The sequence below is a fragment of the Phascolarctos cinereus genome, unplaced genomic scaffold (assembly GCF_003287225.1).
Source record: "Phascolarctos cinereus isolate Bilbo 61053 unplaced genomic scaffold, phaCin_HiC Scaffold_9;HRSCAF=440, whole genome shotgun sequence".
NCBI lineage: Eukaryota > Metazoa > Chordata > Mammalia > Diprotodontia > Phascolarctidae > Phascolarctos > Phascolarctos cinereus.
Genome location: NW_027556402.1, coordinates 19,320,172 through 19,338,259, shown reverse-complemented (window position 1 = coordinate 19,338,259; position 18,088 = coordinate 19,320,172). Strand labels below are relative to the sequence as shown.

Below are 18,088 nucleotides of genomic sequence, written 5' to 3'. Positions count from 1 at the left end.
ATAGAACAAGAGAAGTGATCAGAAACACTATTTAAAAGAATGTATAATGAGCACTTTTCTAAAGTATGTACAATCTGTAAACTTGGTTTGTCTTATCAGGTTTTCTTAAAATGTCCCTCTCTTGTCTCCTTATTGTCTAACGATGAACCTTGTGCTCTCTTTTTTCTTCCTATCTCATGGTGCCTATGCAGCTTAGCAAATACTAAATTATAGTTAAAATGCATAGTGTGGACACTTTAAAAGTTTGTAGGCCCCTACAAAGCAGATTTGAGGCAGTTTGAGGAGCGATTCGTTAGGTGATCTGTGCTTTATGAAGAATCAGTGATTTTGTTCTAATTTTTTGGAAATTGTACAGCCAAACGTTGCTAAGGAACTTGACTTTTAGTGATTAAAAATGAACTTCCATTAATTTCTTCCTCTCATTGCCATAGCTTTGGGCATTTTACCTTCAGCACTTCTACACAAAATATGGTACTTATTCAAGGTGCAGAACACTAGACCTTGAGCCGAGACATTTGGGTTCAAGTTCCATTTCCTAGCCTTATCTTGGATGAGTGGTCCTGAGTTTCCTCATCTGTAAAATGAGAGGTTTGGATCAAATTATTTGGGTTGACCTAGCTCTAAAATTTTGTGATTCCAAGGGTGGAATGGGAAAAGAGAAGAGACAAAATTCATTACCAGCTCTAGCTATTTTTTTTTTAGGGGAAGTTTGAGTTCACATGGGCTTTGAAAAAAAAACAACTATTTCCTACTTTCGTTACTTTTTTTTTATGTTGGTTATCTTCAATATGAGTATAAGCCACTCTCAGGTTTTATAAAAGCCGGATTTGAGGGGAAATTGCATCTTGCATTTGGATCAGGCAGATATCTGTGATATCCCATGCTACCAGTCTTGCCTACTGTTTGTTTGTTTGTTTGTTTTTAACAAAGGAGAGTTCATTCAGACCTTGATAAGTATATGCCCTTTTGAGCTACCTTAAATTTGGCTCCCAAAAGTGGGTATAGTCATTGGCTTTTGTGAGTAGGCAGGTGTAAAAAGCTAAACAATCTTGCAGTTAGAATGGACATGAATGCAAATGTGACCTAACCGTGATACAAAATCCAAGACAGGCCTCTACTTGAATATATTTCCAGTGATATTGTTTCTGTAACCAGGTAGGAAGGATGTTGGCAATCAGGAAAACATCCATGAAGGTGACAAGAAAAGCAAGAAAACTCAAAACCCTGGAGATGGGGTTTAGAATCAGGGGTGTTTAACCTTAAGAGGAAGCTTACAGAGAAAAATAACCACTGTACTGCTGAAATATTGGAAATGTCCTGTAGAAGAGCGATGAGCCTTATTATGCTTGGCTCCAGAGGGAAAACGAGTGCTTCCTGTGTGCCTACATTGTGCTAGGTATTGGAAATACAAAGAACAGGAGGAAAATAGTCTCTACCTGTAGGGAGCCTATATTTTGTTGGTCAGAAACATGTGAATAATTAAATAATAAGTATAAATTATAGGCAAAATAATTTTGGGGGTGGAGTGGAAGCACTGCTAACAGTTGCAGAAGGCCCAGACCTTTAGTTGGAGGTGGCGCTTGAGCTGCGTTTTGAAGGGAAATGGGGATTCTGGGGGATTGAAGGAGGGAGCCCATTCCAGGCTTGGGAGATAGCTTGTACAAAAAAGGTTGGGGGAGGGGATATTGACTGTAGACCAGTTTGTCTGGAATGTGCACTAAGTGAGTAATAAATAAATCTAGAAAGATGTATTGGAATAATATTGTGAAAGGATTTAAATGTCCAACTGGGATTTGTATTTTATCCTGAAGGCAACAGAAAGCCCACTGGAGCTTCTTGAGTTCAGGGGTGACTTTTTTTTTTGGTGAGGCAATTGGGGTTAAGTGACTTGCCCAGGGTCGCACAGCTAGTAAGTGTTAAGTGTTTGGTCTGAGGCTGGATTTGAATTCAGATGCTCCTGACTCCAGGGCCAGTGCTGTATCCACTGCACCACCTAGCTGCCCGCAGGGGTGACATTTGACCCTAGATGATAGAAATGAAACACCAGCTTTGCCAAGAATGAATTAGAGAAGGAAGGGAATGTAGATAGGAAGACCAATTAGGAGAGTATTTCAGTAGTCTGGTAGAGAGGTATTTAAGGCCCAAGGTTGTGTGATATGAGTGGAGAGATTTGGTTGACGATTGTTAGGGGTTGTGAGAGTGAGTAAAGTGTTGTAGATGGCAAGCCTGGGTGACTTGAAGAATGGCAGTGCCTTGGACAGAAATGGGGAGTTAGGAAGAAACCTGAGTTTGGGGGGTAAAGATAATGCCTTCTGTTGGATATGCTGAATTTCAAATGTCTGTGGGACATTCAAGTAGAACTTGCCAGGCACTGGAAAGTTACTTCTTATGTTGAGCCAAAATTTGCATGCTTGTAATTGCAGATCATTGGTCCTAGTTTTCACATTTGGAGCTAAGCATAATAAGGCTAATCCTAATCCCCCTTCTACAGAACATTTCAAATATTTCAGCAATAGGGTGATCATTTATCCCTGTAAGCCTGCCCTTAAGGCTAAACATCCCTAATTCTAAACCTCATCTGAAGAGTTTTGAGTTTTCCTGCCTTTCTGGTCACCTTCTTGGATGTTTTTCTGATTGTCAGCATCCTTCCAAAAATATGGAACCTAACTCTAGAAACAGTATTCTAAATGTAGTTAGAACCATATTTTTCATTCTGGTCACAATCAGTAACATTCCCATATAGTAAATGTTGTGATCTTGCCTTTGGTACTCTCTGTTTTTCATACTTTGCTTGATATTTACAGTTGAATACATGAAACAGTTATCTCTGAATCTTGTAGGATTTGAACATGCGTGGAAGAAAGCTGGCAGCATATATACTATTTCAAATGTATTTTTTCCGTTCAGCAAATAAACACAGTAGAGTCTTGTTTTCTCTGTACCTTTTAGGCAGTGTCACTAAGGATGGTTTGCTGTAAAATGTAATTAGTTAACAAAAACCTGTTTCTCTTTCACACCTTCATTAAGGAATTGTTTGGTGTGTTGATTGTTCTTGTAGATGGCATTTTGGAGAGGAATCCATATAGATAGTGAGGTCTTGCAGATGCTTCTGTTGTACTGGCTGCATTCAACTCCAAGTATTGTCAAGCTTGGTAAATGACAACCCATGATCTCTCAAAATAATTAGTCCTAACTCAGCTGCAGAGGAAAACCAGGTGGATAAAGAAGGCCTGTTGGCCTGTATACTATGATACTGTCCATGTAGTCTAACAGATGTACATCTGGGAGATTTTGCCACATAAGTATGCTTATCCTGGACAGACTCATTTGGTCCCAGAATTAAATAGGCACGAGAGAGTTAGCGAGATTGGCTTTGGGAATTGAATAGCCCTCTTGAATGGTAGCAGCTTTTCTGAAAAACAAAGGACCAAACTCACTTATTATCCTAAAAGAGCATTTAACTTCATTTTTATCCTTTATGTTTACCTTGATATGGTATAGCTTGTTTGTCCTTATTTTGCTTATTTAGCTCTCAGGCCATACAAATCTTCACGTGATTCTCTGCATTTATATTTGTTATGTCTTGTAGCACAGTAGCATTTTGTTACATGTGCTATTGTCATTCAATAGCCATTCATCAATCAAAATGGTGGCCTTTGTTTCCAGTTTTTGTAGTATTACAAAAAAAATACGGGTCCATCTTTTTTAGTATTAATTTTCTTCTGGTGATGTTATACATCTTCAAACCATGGAATACCATAATTTCCAAGGAATTAAAGTTGCAGTTTACCCAAAGGACAGTAGACCATCATAGAACTTAATAGTTGGAAGAGGCCTTATAGACCGCCTAGTTCAGTCTATACCTGAAAAAGAATCCCTGGCAAGTAGTCAGATAGCTTCTGCTTGAAGATCTGCAAGAAGCTCACCAGCTCTCAGGACAGCCCCATCCTGATCCTGGATAGCTTTAATAGTCAGGAAGTTTTTCTTGGCATCAAGCTTCCATTGACCTCTTTGCTGTTTTCATCCCTTCCTCATCATTGTGCTTTCTGGGGGTCAGACGGAATAAATTGAATCCCTGGCAGCTAAGTGGCACAATGGATAGAGTGCTGAACCTGGAGTCAGGAAGACCCGAGTTCAGATCTGGTTTTGGACACTTAACTAACTGTATGACCCCGGGCAAGTCACTTCCTCCATTGTAAGAGAGGATAGTAACAGTGGTTGGGGGGATCAAATGAGATGGTATTTGTAAAAGCACTTAGCACAGTGCTTGGCACATAGTAGCTGCTATATCAATGCTTATTTTCTTCTCTCCTCCCCTCCCTTGTCTTCCATGTAACAGCCCTTCAGGTACTTGAAGATATGTCATACATGCTCTGTTTCTTCTCCAGACTAAACATACCTGGTTTCTTCAACAGATCCTCGTGTAACTTGCTCTCAAGGATCTTTCCTATCTCGGTTACCCTTCTCTGGAAACTTTAGCTTAACGGATGTCTTTAAACCATGGTGCTGAGCGAGAATTGTACATAGTGTTCTACATGAGGTCTGAAGAGGGCAGCGCACAATGTCACCTCTCGGTTTCCTGGAAACTGCACCTCTTAGTGGTGCTCAGGTTTGCATTAAGCCTTTTTGGCTAATGCATCACACTGCTGACTCACTGAACTTGCAGTCCACTAAAAACAACTCTCCAGACATTTGTCTGAAGAATTACTCTCTAGTCAGATCTCTCCTTATGCTAGTGAAATTAATTATTTTGTATCCAAATGCAAGACTTTTACATTTATCTATAAAATGTCATCTTAGATTCAGCCTTTTGCTCTAGCCTGTGAAAGATTATTTAAAGGAGTTGCTGTTGTATCAGAGTGTGAGTTTCACACGAGATAAAACCGAAATTACAAGTCTTAATTATCTTGTACCCCGTTTCCCCCCCCCAAAGGGTAGACCAGGATATTGCAGTTTTGGGGTCATTATTTGGACATTAGCCATTGTTGTACAGTATATAGTTTTCAGAAATGATGTTTTTGTGTATTAACAAATATGCATCAGTGAATAAAGCATTTGCTCAGACCAGCAAAACTTTGAGAGAAAAAGGTTCTTCCTGGGTGCTTAGTCACTTTTTTCAGGTTTCAGGGGTTTGTGCAATGGTCTACAGTTACAGAGAAAAAAAAAGTCCAGTTAGAAGGAGCACCATCTAAGCAAGGTAGCTATGTAGCTATCTTATGTAAAGTACTCTTCAAAATGTAGGCTTTGAAAAAGGGGTTTCTGGGGAAGGGAGTCCACAATTTGGAGTTTGACAATTTTTAGAGTAGAGGATGATTGTAATTGGGAAACAAAATAATTAGTATAGTTGGGTTGAGAAATAGAGGAGAATGTGGGGTGTAGGGCTTGCAACACAGTTTGACTCTCTTAGTAGCCACAGATTGAAGAATAGGTTACTGGGAACAAGTGAAAATGTGAATGCTTGTCTTTCATTAGCTTAGAATTAGTACTCTTTCATTCCTCTCACCCTTCATTTGTGATTTTTTTAATATTTTGCATCATGTGCTCTGATGGCAAAATTATTTTTGCTAAAAATTTAGTTAAATGCAAGTACTTATTAAGCACCTTCTATTTGTAAATCTAAAGAGGTAGGGGTGTATGTATATGTGTGTGTGTACACACAGATATGTAGAAATGATATAGGGCAAAATGTGATGAGGGCAAAGGTCTATAATAAATGAGAAGAAACTTTTTTAGCTGAGGGAATCAGAAAGTTTTATGCAAGAGGCAAATGTGATGGTTTAAAGAACTTTTTGTTGAGTTCAGATTTGTTAAATTATTGATCATTTTGCTGTATATAATATGTTCCTGAAAAATGTATCAGTAACATGAAGGTTGGACCAAATGTTCTAGAAGGTCCCTTCCTGCTTTAAATCTCTGGTACTCTGGATCTCCCCTCTTTTCCTTTCTCCCCCACCTCCTTTTTTCTCACTTATCTTTGATCTCTCCATCTGTAGTCTGTACCCACTGCCTCTATTTACTCATCTGATGCTCAGAGGATTGTAGATTAAGATGGAAAGCACTGTAGCTACTCTTTAATTTAGGGATTCTGTGCCTTTTCTGCATCCTAGACCCCTTTGGCAGTAGTCTGGTAAAACCTGGACCTTTCTCAGAATAAAGTTTTTAAATGCATAAAATTAAATCCACAGGATTACAAACAATCAATTACATAGGAATAAGTTATGTATGTGTATATGTGAGTATGTATGTACACATATATTAAAAGGTCACAGGCTTCAGGTTAAGAACTTCTTTCCTAATTCAATCCCCTCATTTTACAGACGTCCCAAGGAGGTTACTTGCCTATCACTATTACTTGCCTGTTGTCACTAGGTAGTAAGTAACTGACTGAGCTGGGATTTAGCCTAGGTCTTCTATCTCCTAACCACAGCTTTTCCCAGTACACAGTGGTCAGCCATTTATAATGCCTGCCATCACTCACCCTAACACTATCCTCTCTAAGGTTACTGATGACATTTTAATTATATAATCTACTGGCCTTATTCCATATATTAGCCTTTCTGGGGCTTTTTTGTATTCTTTCATTTATCACATCAACTTCCAAGGTTTCACTTATCATCTTATATAGCTCCCAGATCTCTGTTTATATTGCCAGTCTCTCCTCTGAGTTTCATTCTCGTACCTCCTGCTGGTTATCTCTACCTCAAACATAACATGTTTATCTGTATCTCAAACGTTATGTGTTGCAAACTGAACTTACCATTCTCTTCCTCCAAAAGTCCCCATTTCTGTCAAAGACTAAACACCCACTTCCTTTTTCTACTCCTCCATAGTCAATTGCCACAGCTTGTCAATTCTGCCTCTGTGATATTTCTAAAATCTGTCCCATCCTGTTCATTCACATTGCCACCACCCTAGTTAATTAAAGCTTTCATCCTGCCTTTTGTGTATAGTATCATTGAAAACCTTCTAAGTAATTTCTTCCAAGTAAATTTAGTTTCTCTCCCTCCCAATCCATCTTTCACACAGCTTCCTGAATAATCTTCCTAATGACATTAGTCTTACTGTCACTTCCCTATTCAAGAACTCTCATTCATTCCCCATTACCTATAGAATGAAACACAAACTCCTTAGCTTGATGTATAAGGCCTCCACGTGACTCTAGCATGACTTTCTAGTCCTGTTTAGCACTGCTTAACTTTAGGTGCTGTACATTTCAGCCAAACTGGATTATTATCTCATCTTGCATCCTTGTATTAACACATTTGTTCTTGGTTTCTGCCCATTAAAATCCTTTTGTCTCCCCCTTTGAGGTCTAGCTAAGATGCCTCCTCTCCTGTTAACTCTTACTGATTTTTCTCTACTCTTCCCCTTTCTCTCTCCCCACTCCCCCTTCCCCCCCCCCGCCATTTCACCTTATATTAGACAGCTAGAGGCTGACTTCCTATAAGCATTTGCTTGGGAAATTCACTTTAAATCTAGGAAGGTTACAGTCAACCTCCAGAGTATAAAAGTTCATTTTGGAATGAATGGAGCCCACTTCATTTTCTGTTTGCTCATTTTTAAACAGTTTAAAAAATTGATACTTTTTATTTTCAGACCACAATACTTTTTGTCCCTTGAGACAAATAGTTCAGCAAACTCAATCAACATGGCAACCAGTCTGACAACTTATGGAATTGGTGCCCTTAAGTCCCCCCATCTCCCTGTTGGGAAGAAGGAGGTGTTTCAGCTTTTGTTCTTCCTGGTAGAGACTGGTTACTTCAACTCCTCTTTAGGGTTGTTTTTTATTTACATTGTATGTATTTTCCTGGTTCTATTTACTTCACTCTACATCATTTCCTACAAGTTCTCGTCTTTCTTTGAATTACTCATTTATTGCTTGTATGCAATAATACTGTGTTGCGTTATATGTCTCCATTTGTTTAGCCAGAAAGTGCAGCTATTAATATTTTAGTTATGTCTTTACTGAGTAGTGTATTTTCTGAGTCAAAGAGCATATGAGTGGTTTAGTGACCCCACTCACAAATACCAAATCATTTTCTAGACCAATTGGACCAATTCATGGTTCAACAAACAAGTATTTTGCCATGCCTCTCTTTCCACAGTCTCTTTCACCATGAACTATTTGCATCTTTTATAATTTTTGCCATGTTGGGTATAAAGTAAAGCTTCATTCATGTTTTAATTTCCTTTTTCCCTTTTAGTCATTTTGAGTATTTTTATGTGGTTATTGACATTCTGAATTCCTTTTGAAAATAATTCATATCCTTGGATAACTAGATGGGCTTTGCTTTTGATCATGTGTTTGTGTCTAGTTTGTTGCATTTTTTTGAAAGTTCTAATTAACATTCTCATTTCCAGATATCTATCTCTTTATAACTTTCCATCATTGTTTCTAGTTCTACCCTCTGGAGTAACACAGAATAAACTTAATGCCAGGTGCTAGCCCTCCAAATATTTAAGGACTACTTTGATGTGTCCTGTTGATGTTTCTCTTCTCCACATTAAATATTCCCACTTTCTTCATCTGTCTATCATGTGATATACTTTCCAGACTTTTTGACATTGAGGATTACTCTTGAATGTTCTTTTATCAGCTTCTCTCTTTAAGTTTACCTAGAAGTGAACTTTTGTAGTCCATAGGTTGTCTGTAACCTTCTTTGATTTAAACACAGTGGTTGATTTGTTGACTTGAGAATCAAGTGATAGCTTTTAAGGATAGAGAGAGACCTGGTTCATAGGCAGCAAGTAGATAGGGAGTGATTAAAAAATTAGAAAGTGGGGGTAATAGAGGGGTTAGTCTACACGAGAAGGTAAGAGAGGATGGAATCCAAGAGTGCATGTTGAAAGATTGGCGGTGGCAAGAAAGGGCCACCTTCAAGTGGTATAAGTGTAAAAGAAGAGAGAGTAGGGGGGCATGGCCAAGTTTTGTGGGATGAGTAGGAGAGAAGAGAGAGCTCTCGGCAAATGGCCTCAGTGTTTTCAGTGAAGTATGACATAAAGATCCAGTTGAGATTATTTCATATAAATTTGTGGTGGACCCAGTCTATAGTTTTGTGTTTTCTACAGCTCTCTTCATCAGCAAGTGAGTAGGAACAAGGAGGTACATGGTGGGAATAATCCAAGGCTGGGATTTGGCAAAGTGTGATCACTGATAGGACAAGAGGGCAAGGGATTCTAGGGAAGAGGGAAGCCAGTGATGTCAGTGTAGGGTTGACAGCCTTGGAAAGTCCTGAAGGGGTAGAGCGATTAGAGATCAAGATGGTAAGGACAAAAACAGTCTGATTTCTCCATATTATGTCACCCATAGTGTTTGTCTCATTGAAAAGATAACTGCTTGTATAGTTAACACTTGTTTTTTTTCCTTTTACAGCATTTGACATTGCGCAGCAAAGAAATGGTGATGGAGAAGCCAAGTCCCCTGCTCGTCGGGCGGGAATTTGTGAGGCAGTACTATACTCTGTTGAATAAGGCCCCAGAATATTTGCATAGGTAATTAGAAAATACACAGTTAAAATTAAAGACAGTTTTATTGTGCTCAGTATCAAAGGAGACTGCATTGAGTTGCTATGGTTCTCATACAGTTATTGTTTCTATTCATCCCTCTTTAATTTTCTCTGTTTTTTTCTATCAGTTTCTCTTATTCTTGAATGTGATACCTTGGCTTTTGCCCCATGGTTTTATTTATTTATTTATTTATTTTTAATTCTATGGATCTCTTTTCAGAATATTAACACTAATCAAAATGCTTTATTTTTACCCTTTCTGAATACATGGAGTTATTATATATAGTTAATCAGCAAGTCTTTCATAATGTATTGAACTAAATGCTAGGGATACAAAGAACAAATAGGAAAGTTACTACTTAAGGATCTTGCTTTTTATCTACAGAAACAATAGGTACATCAATAATTTCATCCCAAATGAATACAGGATAATTAGATCACAAAAAGCCTTATCTGGCTGGTTGAGAGAGATAAGCCCAGTTTGGCTGGACTGTAGAGGGCAGGAAAAGAAGCAATGCATCAGAAAGCTAGAAAGAGAGCAAAGGGCTTTAAAAGCTGAACAGAGTTTGTTATCATGGAGTCGGTAGAAAAGCTGCTGGAATTTGAGTTGGGGCACTTAAAGAAAATCACTTTGGCAGCTGTGTGAAAGGTAGACTGAAGTGGTGAGAGACTGATAGAATCTGACTACTGCAGTCGTCTAGGTGAGAAGTGATAAAGGCCTGAGCTCTGGTGGTGACTGTATCAGTAGATGGTGATATATAGTTGAAATGGTGTAAACATAGAAAGATGGATAGATTGGGCAGTGTATTTGGGAGTTGAGTGGAAGAGTTGAGGCTATAAACCTAGGAAGCTGCAATGAATAAGATGATAGGTTTTTTTGGGGGGGAGGTTGTTTTGTTTTTGGTTTTTGTTTTTTACAGAAATGGGAAAGTTTTAATAATTATAATGATATTAACAAACACCATATAAAACTAGCAAAGTGTAACAGAAGAAAAGGATTATACATGAAATTTATTTTTCATTTTAAGGGATAGGGAGACTACCTGAATTTCATTTGTATAAGGTGTTTCCAGTAAGGAACTCTCATTAGCAATGCAGGTCAGCACCTTTTCGTTAACTCAGAGTCTTAGTTGCTTAGAACACTGTGTATTTAAACAGCTGGCCCAAGGACAGTAAGGGTCAGGGGAGAGACCTGATCCCAGGTTTTCCTGGCTCCAATGCAGCTCTCTCTCCATGATTCCACTTGTAATTCAATGTAACTCTCAAAGCTACTTGCCTCTTGTCTTTTCATTTTGGCTACCTCTTCTCTATATTAAAAAAGATGCTTAAATGACATTTTCCCCCTGATGTCGATTGCTAGTCTCCTTCTCCCTGCCACTTCCTCAGATTGGTGCGGGTGAGTGGGAACAAAGCTCTTGAAACAAATCAGCATAGTCAGGCACGACAAATTCCCACGTTGGGCATATTCACAAATGTCGTGTCTCCTTCTGTACCATGTCCATCAGCTCTCTCTCAGGAGGTGAGTAACATTCCTCATCAGTGGTCCTCTGAAAATGCATTATCAAGGTTCTTAAGTATTTCAAAGTTGTTTTTCTTGTAGTACAAATTATTCTCCTGGTTTTGTTCACTTCAGTATTCATCAGTTCATGTAATTTTCCCCAAGTTTCATTTATATGCCATAATTTCTTCAGTTATTCCTCAGTGGATAGCCACCTTCTTAGTTTTTAATTCTTTGGTTTTTTTATAAAAAGACATCCTAGAAATGTTTTTGTACATTGGGTCCTTTTTAATTTTTTAATCTCTTTGGAGGTATAGGCCAAATAGTTGTATCACTAGGTCAAAGATTATGTTTACAGAGTTTTGGGGTATAGTTCCAAACTGCTTTGCAAAACAATTCACAGCTCTACCAATAAATTTATTAGCGTAGCTGTAACAGTTGTCATTTTCCATTTCTTTTGGTCATCTTTGCCAACTGATGAATGTGAGGTAGAAGAACTTCATAATTGTTTTGGTTTGCTTTTCACTAATTATTAGTGCTCTGGAACATTTTTTCCATATGGTTATTGATACTCTTTATGCTCTCTGATCATTCTTTGCTGAATGAATCTTATTCTTCTATACTTGAATTAGTTCTTTACATATCTTGTAAATGAGATGTTTGCAAAAGAAATTTTCCCAGTTAACCTGTTTCCTTTCTAATTTTAGCTTCATGTGTTTTATTTGTACAAAATCTTGAATTTTACGTAATCCCAAATGGTCCATCTTATCTTCTGTGATCCTCTCTAGTCCTTATTTGGTCATGAACTCTTCCCCATCCATAGTTAGAAAAGCTTATTTCCTTCCCTGTTCCTCTAATTTGTTTATTATGTAATCTTTTACTTCTGAGTCATGTATCCATTTGGAGCTTTTCTTGGTAATGTGATGTGAGATAATTCTGCTGTATTGTTTTCTACTTTTCCCAACAGTTTTTTTTAATCAAATAGTGCATCTTTATGCTCAGTATTTGGGCTCTTTAGGTTCATAAAGCACTCTGTTTATAAAACATTATATTGTTTGCTTCTGGTATATTGCATATCTAATCTGTTCCACGGATCAATCTTTTTTAATTAGTACCAATCTGATAAGCCCCTTTCCTTTCTACTTTTAGCAATGAGAAAGTTGGGGAGACGACTTAGTTTTGAAGGAAAGGCACTAAGTTCTGTTTTGGATTTGTTGAATTTGAGGTGTTTCGGGGCTATCCAGTTTGAAATATCCATTTGACAGTTTGAGGTGTGGATCTGAAGCTCAGGAAAGAGCCTTGTGCTGGGAAATTAGATGTGTATCATCTGAATGGAAATGCTAATGAAGCTCATGGAAGCTGAGGTCACCAATCTGAAGAGTAAAGAGAATAGGGCCCAGGACAGAGCCTTGGAGTAGAGCCACAGTTGGTGGGGACATAATATGGATCCTACGCCTGCAAAGGCAACTCAGAAAGAGAACCAGGGGAGAATAGAGTCACAAAAACTCAGAAGAGAGAGGGGCCAGGAGAAAAAGTTGGATAACAGTGCCATTTAGCCGAAGTTAAGAATGAAGACTAAGAAAACACCCTCGGAGTTGACACTTCAGAGATTGTTGGCAGTTTTGGAGAGAGCAGTTTCAACCAATTGATGAGGTCAAAATACAGATTGCAAAAGTTTGGAAATTAAGTGAGAAGAGAGGAAGTGGAAATTATAAGTGTCGATAGCCTTTTCTGGTAGTACTTTGACTAAAAGGTTGGAGAGGATGATAGCTTGAAGGAATGATAGAATCTGTCCGGGTTTTGTTGATACTGTATTTTAAGATCAGGGAGACTTGGGTATGGGTATATTTGAATACAGTAGGGAAGAAATCAGCAAATGGGAGACATTCAAGATGGGGGTTAGGTGGGGCAGTAATCTGCTGAAGAAGACAAGAGAGGATGGGATCAAGGGCACATGAAAAGCTGGCCTTAGTAAGAAGTGCCCCCTCATTATCAGATACTGAAGGAAAAGAGGACATAGTGAGAGATGATGGCATCAAGGGGTTTTGCGAGGAAAGGAAAGGGAAAAGAGCAAGCCCAAGGCAAATAACCTCAATTTTCTGTCAAAAGGTGAGCTTATGTTTATGTAATCCGTTAAAATTTTTTTGTTAACTCTTATTGATACTGCCATGGTATAATTCGAGAAAAGCACTTGATGAATCCAATAATAACTATTCAATTGTCTTTACAGGTTTTATGGTAGAAATTCTTCCTATGTTCATGGTGGAGTGGATGCTAGTGGGAAGCCCCAGGAAGCAGTATATGGCCAAAATGTAGGTGAATTTTTCCCCCTTGCCAAGGAATGTGGGTTGGAATGACTAGACAAAATGGAAAGGAGTGTAACACTTAACATTCCAAAGTATTTGTTCAGTATACTTATTTACATTTTTTTTTGCATTTTCTTTTCCTTTTTTAGGCAATTGGGGTTAAGTGACTTGCCCAGGGTCACACAGCTAGTAAGTGTCAAGTGTTTGGTCTGAGGGTGGATTTGAATTCAGGTCCTCCTGACTTCAGGGCCAGTGCTCTATCCACCTAGCTGCCCCCAGTATACTTATTTAAGTAGATAATGTGCCAAATGGTTTGAAGATACGAAAGGAGAAGATGTGATCCTTGTACTCGAGCACAAATACTGGAATAAACAGTGACAGTCACATGAGTTTAATGAGAGCAATGTGTGATGCTCTATACCTCATTGCCAAATTGTAGAGTGACAATAGTACTGTAGAAATCAAAGAAGCAAAAGTTAATCTCTTAGATTTGTAGTATACATTGTGGTAATAGGTAATAGGTAGCTGAGTGGCATAGTAGATAGTGGTGAACTTGAAGTCAGGAGGACCTGAATTCAAATCCTGCCTCAGATACTTAGCCCTGTGACCCTGGACCTCTTTCAATCTCAGTTTCACCAGTTTCAAAATGGGGTTAGTAACAGCCCTTTCCTCCTAGGGTTGTTAGGCTCAAATGAGAGAACATGTGAAGGTCTACTATTACTGTCACAAAGCACTTTACACGTATTACCTCATTTTGTAATAAAGAAAGACTATTGGGACTTTACCTGGGCCTTGAAAGGAGTATAGGTTTTGGATTCTGTGTCAGAGTTAGCATTGAAAAAAGGACTGAATGAATATTGGCTTGAAAGTGGATATGAATGTGCCAGTGTCTAGTGGGTGAGGTAGTAGTACTGAGGGGAGCCTATCTGGAGTGTCATGAAACAGTTGGTAAGATTGGTCATTAGTTTTGTTTTTGTTTTTTTTTTGTTTTTGTTTTTTTGTATTTTGCTAGGCAGTGGGGTCAAGTGACTTGCCCAGGGTCACACAGTTAGTTAGTGTTAAGTGTCTGAGGCCAGATTTGAACTCAGGTCCTCCTGACTTCAGGGCCAGTGCTCTGTCCACTGTGCCACCTAGCTGCCCCAAGATTAGTCATTAGATCAGATATAAACCTGTGCTTAGAATTTATTTGGGGCCTTGGGTTTGTTTGTTTTTGAGTGAGGAGAGTAATAAGGTAAAAGCAATGATTTTAGAGATGTTTATCTGGTGGGATTGATTTTGGGTGGGTAGAAGAGGGTATATAACAAGTAAATTGGTTTGAAAGGTAGTAGGGTAATTCAGATAATAAGTGATCAGGGGATATATTAGGAAATAATAAACCAGGGCATTATTCAGTGTTATGTTTTTGATGTCTAATGTTTTAAATTCTTACTATAAATTTATATTTAAATATCAATAACTAAATTTTGAAGCTATTTTTATTTAGATATCAGTTATTTCTTCTGTGTCTCCTTCAAGTTTCTTTGCTCATCCTTATAGATTTATTCAGAAATCTTTTTTCTAGTTGTAGCTGGTGTGTATTCTTTAAGTTTGTTATTTTTTCTGAGTTTTTCCACATTTCTTTATATTCTTCATACATATCCATCTATTGGTTTGTATTGGTAGGATTGTCATCAGTGAGAGTCCCCTACATTAATGAAATCACAAATCTGAAACAAAATACCTCCAAACTTTATACTAAAAAGCCAAAATGTATTCAATCTGTTCTTGAGCATTTGGATTGTTTCCAGTTTGGTTTTTTGCCATTGCAAATTATGCTGCTTTATTCCCAATAGTGGATTATTGGATCAAAAGGTATAAATTTAAAAAAAATTTTAAAGTATGCTACCAGATTGCTATCCAGAATTATTCTAGTTGCAGTGTATGAGTGAATTTTTCCCCCTGAACTCTCCTGAGTCCTGACATTTTTATTTCTCTTTTTAAAAGGATATTCACCATAAGGTATTGTCTCTGAAGTTCAGTGAATGTCATACTAAGATTCGTCATGTGGACGCTCATGCAACCTTGAGTGATGGAGTAGTTGTTCAGGTTATGGGTTTGCTTTCCAACAGTGGACAACCAGACAGGAAATTTATGCAAACCTTTGTCCTGGCTCCTGAAGTAAGTTCCTTGCATTTTCATTTTCAGCAGTACAGCTGGTTATAACTGCGTGCTGGTTAAGCATGCAAAAAATGTCTTTTCTACTTGTTTCAATTTATATATTAGAGTAAAGGCTCATAGATTCAGAGTTCACAGCCTTAATGGCATAGGTGACCTTAGAAGCCACCTATTCCAATCCTCATTTTACAGATGAGGAAATAGAGGCCTTAGGAGATGAAGTAACTTGTCTAAGGTCATACAGGTAGTAAATGTATTGCTAATTTTAAAAGATATGTTTGGAGCTTATTAGCATAATTCATGGTATCTATCAGTCTGTTAATTGTGGTTGTTAGAAATTGAAAAGTAAGCATTATTTTGAAAATAAATAGATCATTTTAAGTTTTCAGAAAATAATGTAATTACTGTTCTGATATATCTATAACACGTTATCCTTTTGAAGATTACATCATCCAGTAGGCTACTCATTCCTGGTATTTTTTTTTACCCAAGATCTTTGAATTCTATTACTTTTTTCTTTGATTTATTTTTAAAGATCTCCATCTAAGGGTATTAAAAAGTGCTCCATAAATGTTAACATCCAACCCATTGTCCTTCGTTCTATGAAAACATGGAATAGGCAAAAAAAATTGCAAAGGACAATATACAGTAAATAATAAGGCTGCACAGTGATGCTCGGGTAACCAAGTGCTAGCTCAGATTATTAGATGATAGTGTTTCAAAAGGGTTTAGTTATAATGGCTAAATGTCACAATTGTGAAATTTGATTGGGACAAATTATATGGGATATGCTTGTATGATGTAAAACTTAGAAGTAGAAATTTTAATGATTCAGCATATTAGGTAACATTTTGGGTGATATAGTAGAAATAGTTGCCTTTGAAATTTAAAAAAAATTGGTAATTGTCTTTGAAAGATCAATTGTGTACATATGTGGCTTCAAAATACCTATTTGAATTTGAATGTTTTATGTGGTTATTGATGGATCTTTTTTTTCCTTTTCCTGCAGGGATCTGTTCCAAATAAATTTTATGTTCATAATGACATGTTCCGTTATGAGGATGAAGTGTTCTGCGATTCTGAACCTGAACTTGATGAAGGTAAGGGAAATTAAAAATTAAGCATCCAAGATTCTAAGTTAAAACTTAGGTCATTATAACTTAACTGCTTTTTTAAAATTGGGAAATAGACTCTTTTTTTCCTTCTCACATTCACAATTTTATTCTGTTAAAAGTCTTCCCAAACACAGCATTGTTCACAAAAATGATTCACCTTGCCAGTTGGTAGAGAGTGTGGGGTGCAATTTGAAAGCCTTATATTCTGAGTTTGTAATTTACCTTTGTGGAAAGATGAAAAATCTGAAATATTGCTGTTGATTGGCAGATGTTACAAAAGCAGTCTTTTTAACATTCATATCAGTCTCCTAAGGAGATTAAAATTCTTTTCGTGTTCAATTTCCTGAAGAGATATGCTATATTTTGTATAATGTCTGTCAGAATCCGAAGAGGAAGTAGAAGAGGAGCAGGAAGAACGTCAGCCGTCACCTGAGCCTGTGCAAGAGAATGCCAACAGTGCTTACTATGAAGCTCACCCCGTAACGTAAGATGGCTCTAGTTCAGATGTTAAACTGGACATTATTACGTTGTTTTAGAGAGTGTTTGCTTTTGAAGAAATAGTGTGGAGGTGATAGAGGCAAATTAATTACATCACTTTCTTGAGCTTCTCTGGGTAATTACTTTATCAATCAGATGCCAATGAAGTACCTACTATGTGCTAAATGCAACATGTAGTCTTCTGTCCTCCTGCTTAGAGGAACTGGTGTCATTAATTTAATGCACAGTCTTATGGAACTTTTGTTAAACTTCAGAAAAAAGCACCGTGGACTCTGAATTTAGTATGTTTGTAAAGTTTAGGGATTGACAGTTGACCTCTGGACTGAAACCAGTCTAAGTCCAATATTAATTGGATGTTTGATGAGGAGGGGATAACTCTTCTTTTTCAGCTGGTTGGGATGGAGCAGTGTTGCCAATCATTAATTATCTTTTGGCCCTCACTATTCTTCACCTTCTTCCAAAATAATTACAAAACCCATTTATGCATTATTAAACACCCATGAAATTGAAGATTGGAAATTCGGTTGCTCTTTAATTTTGGCCAATAGTTTCAATTCGATATTTGAAAGTGAACAAAATATTTTGTCATAGTAATGGAATAGAGGAGCCTTTGGAAGAATCTTCTCATGATCCTGAACCGGAGCCTGAATCTGAGACAAAAACTGAGGAGTTGAAACCTCCAGTGGAGGAGAAGAACTTGGAAGAGCCTGAGGAGAAGTCGGCTTCTCCACCGCCTGCAGAACCTGTTTCTCTGCCCCAGGAACCACCAAAGGTTAGATCAGAGTGATCTCCTTGTAGATCTATGGCACGAAATGTTTCTACCCAGTGCAGTACATATGTTCAACTTTACTTATTTTAAATAAGTTGAATATATGAAGATGCATAGTGGAATTCACGGATATTAATTTTTATATCTGAAAGTTGCTGTTTGAGCTTTTGATCTGAAATACCTGAACGTAGATTTTCATGTTTTTGTTTGTTTTTTCTTAAAAGATCCCCAGACAGGGTTGT

General features: G+C 37.6%; 1 protein-coding gene across 2 annotated transcripts in view; it reads left to right on the top strand.

Annotated features, from left to right (window-relative positions):
* G3BP2 (G3BP stress granule assembly factor 2) overlaps nucleotides 1–18,088 on the top strand; it is a 43,384-nt gene that overhangs the window by 13,518 nt on the left and 11,778 nt on the right. For both annotated transcript variants that reach the window (XM_020988463.2, XM_020988462.2), the window contains exons 2-7: nucleotides 9,374–9,492; nucleotides 13,235–13,316; nucleotides 15,294–15,467; nucleotides 16,474–16,564; nucleotides 16,961–17,063; nucleotides 17,669–17,849. In XM_020988463.2, coding sequence (XP_020844122.1) covers nucleotides 9,398–9,492; nucleotides 13,235–13,316; nucleotides 15,294–15,467; nucleotides 16,474–16,564; nucleotides 16,961–17,063; nucleotides 17,669–17,849 — 726 coding nt within the window. In that variant the 5' untranslated portion in view covers nucleotides 9,374–9,397. The remainder of the gene's footprint in view (nucleotides 1–9,373; nucleotides 9,493–13,234; nucleotides 13,317–15,293; nucleotides 15,468–16,473; nucleotides 16,565–16,960; nucleotides 17,064–17,668; nucleotides 17,850–18,088) is intronic.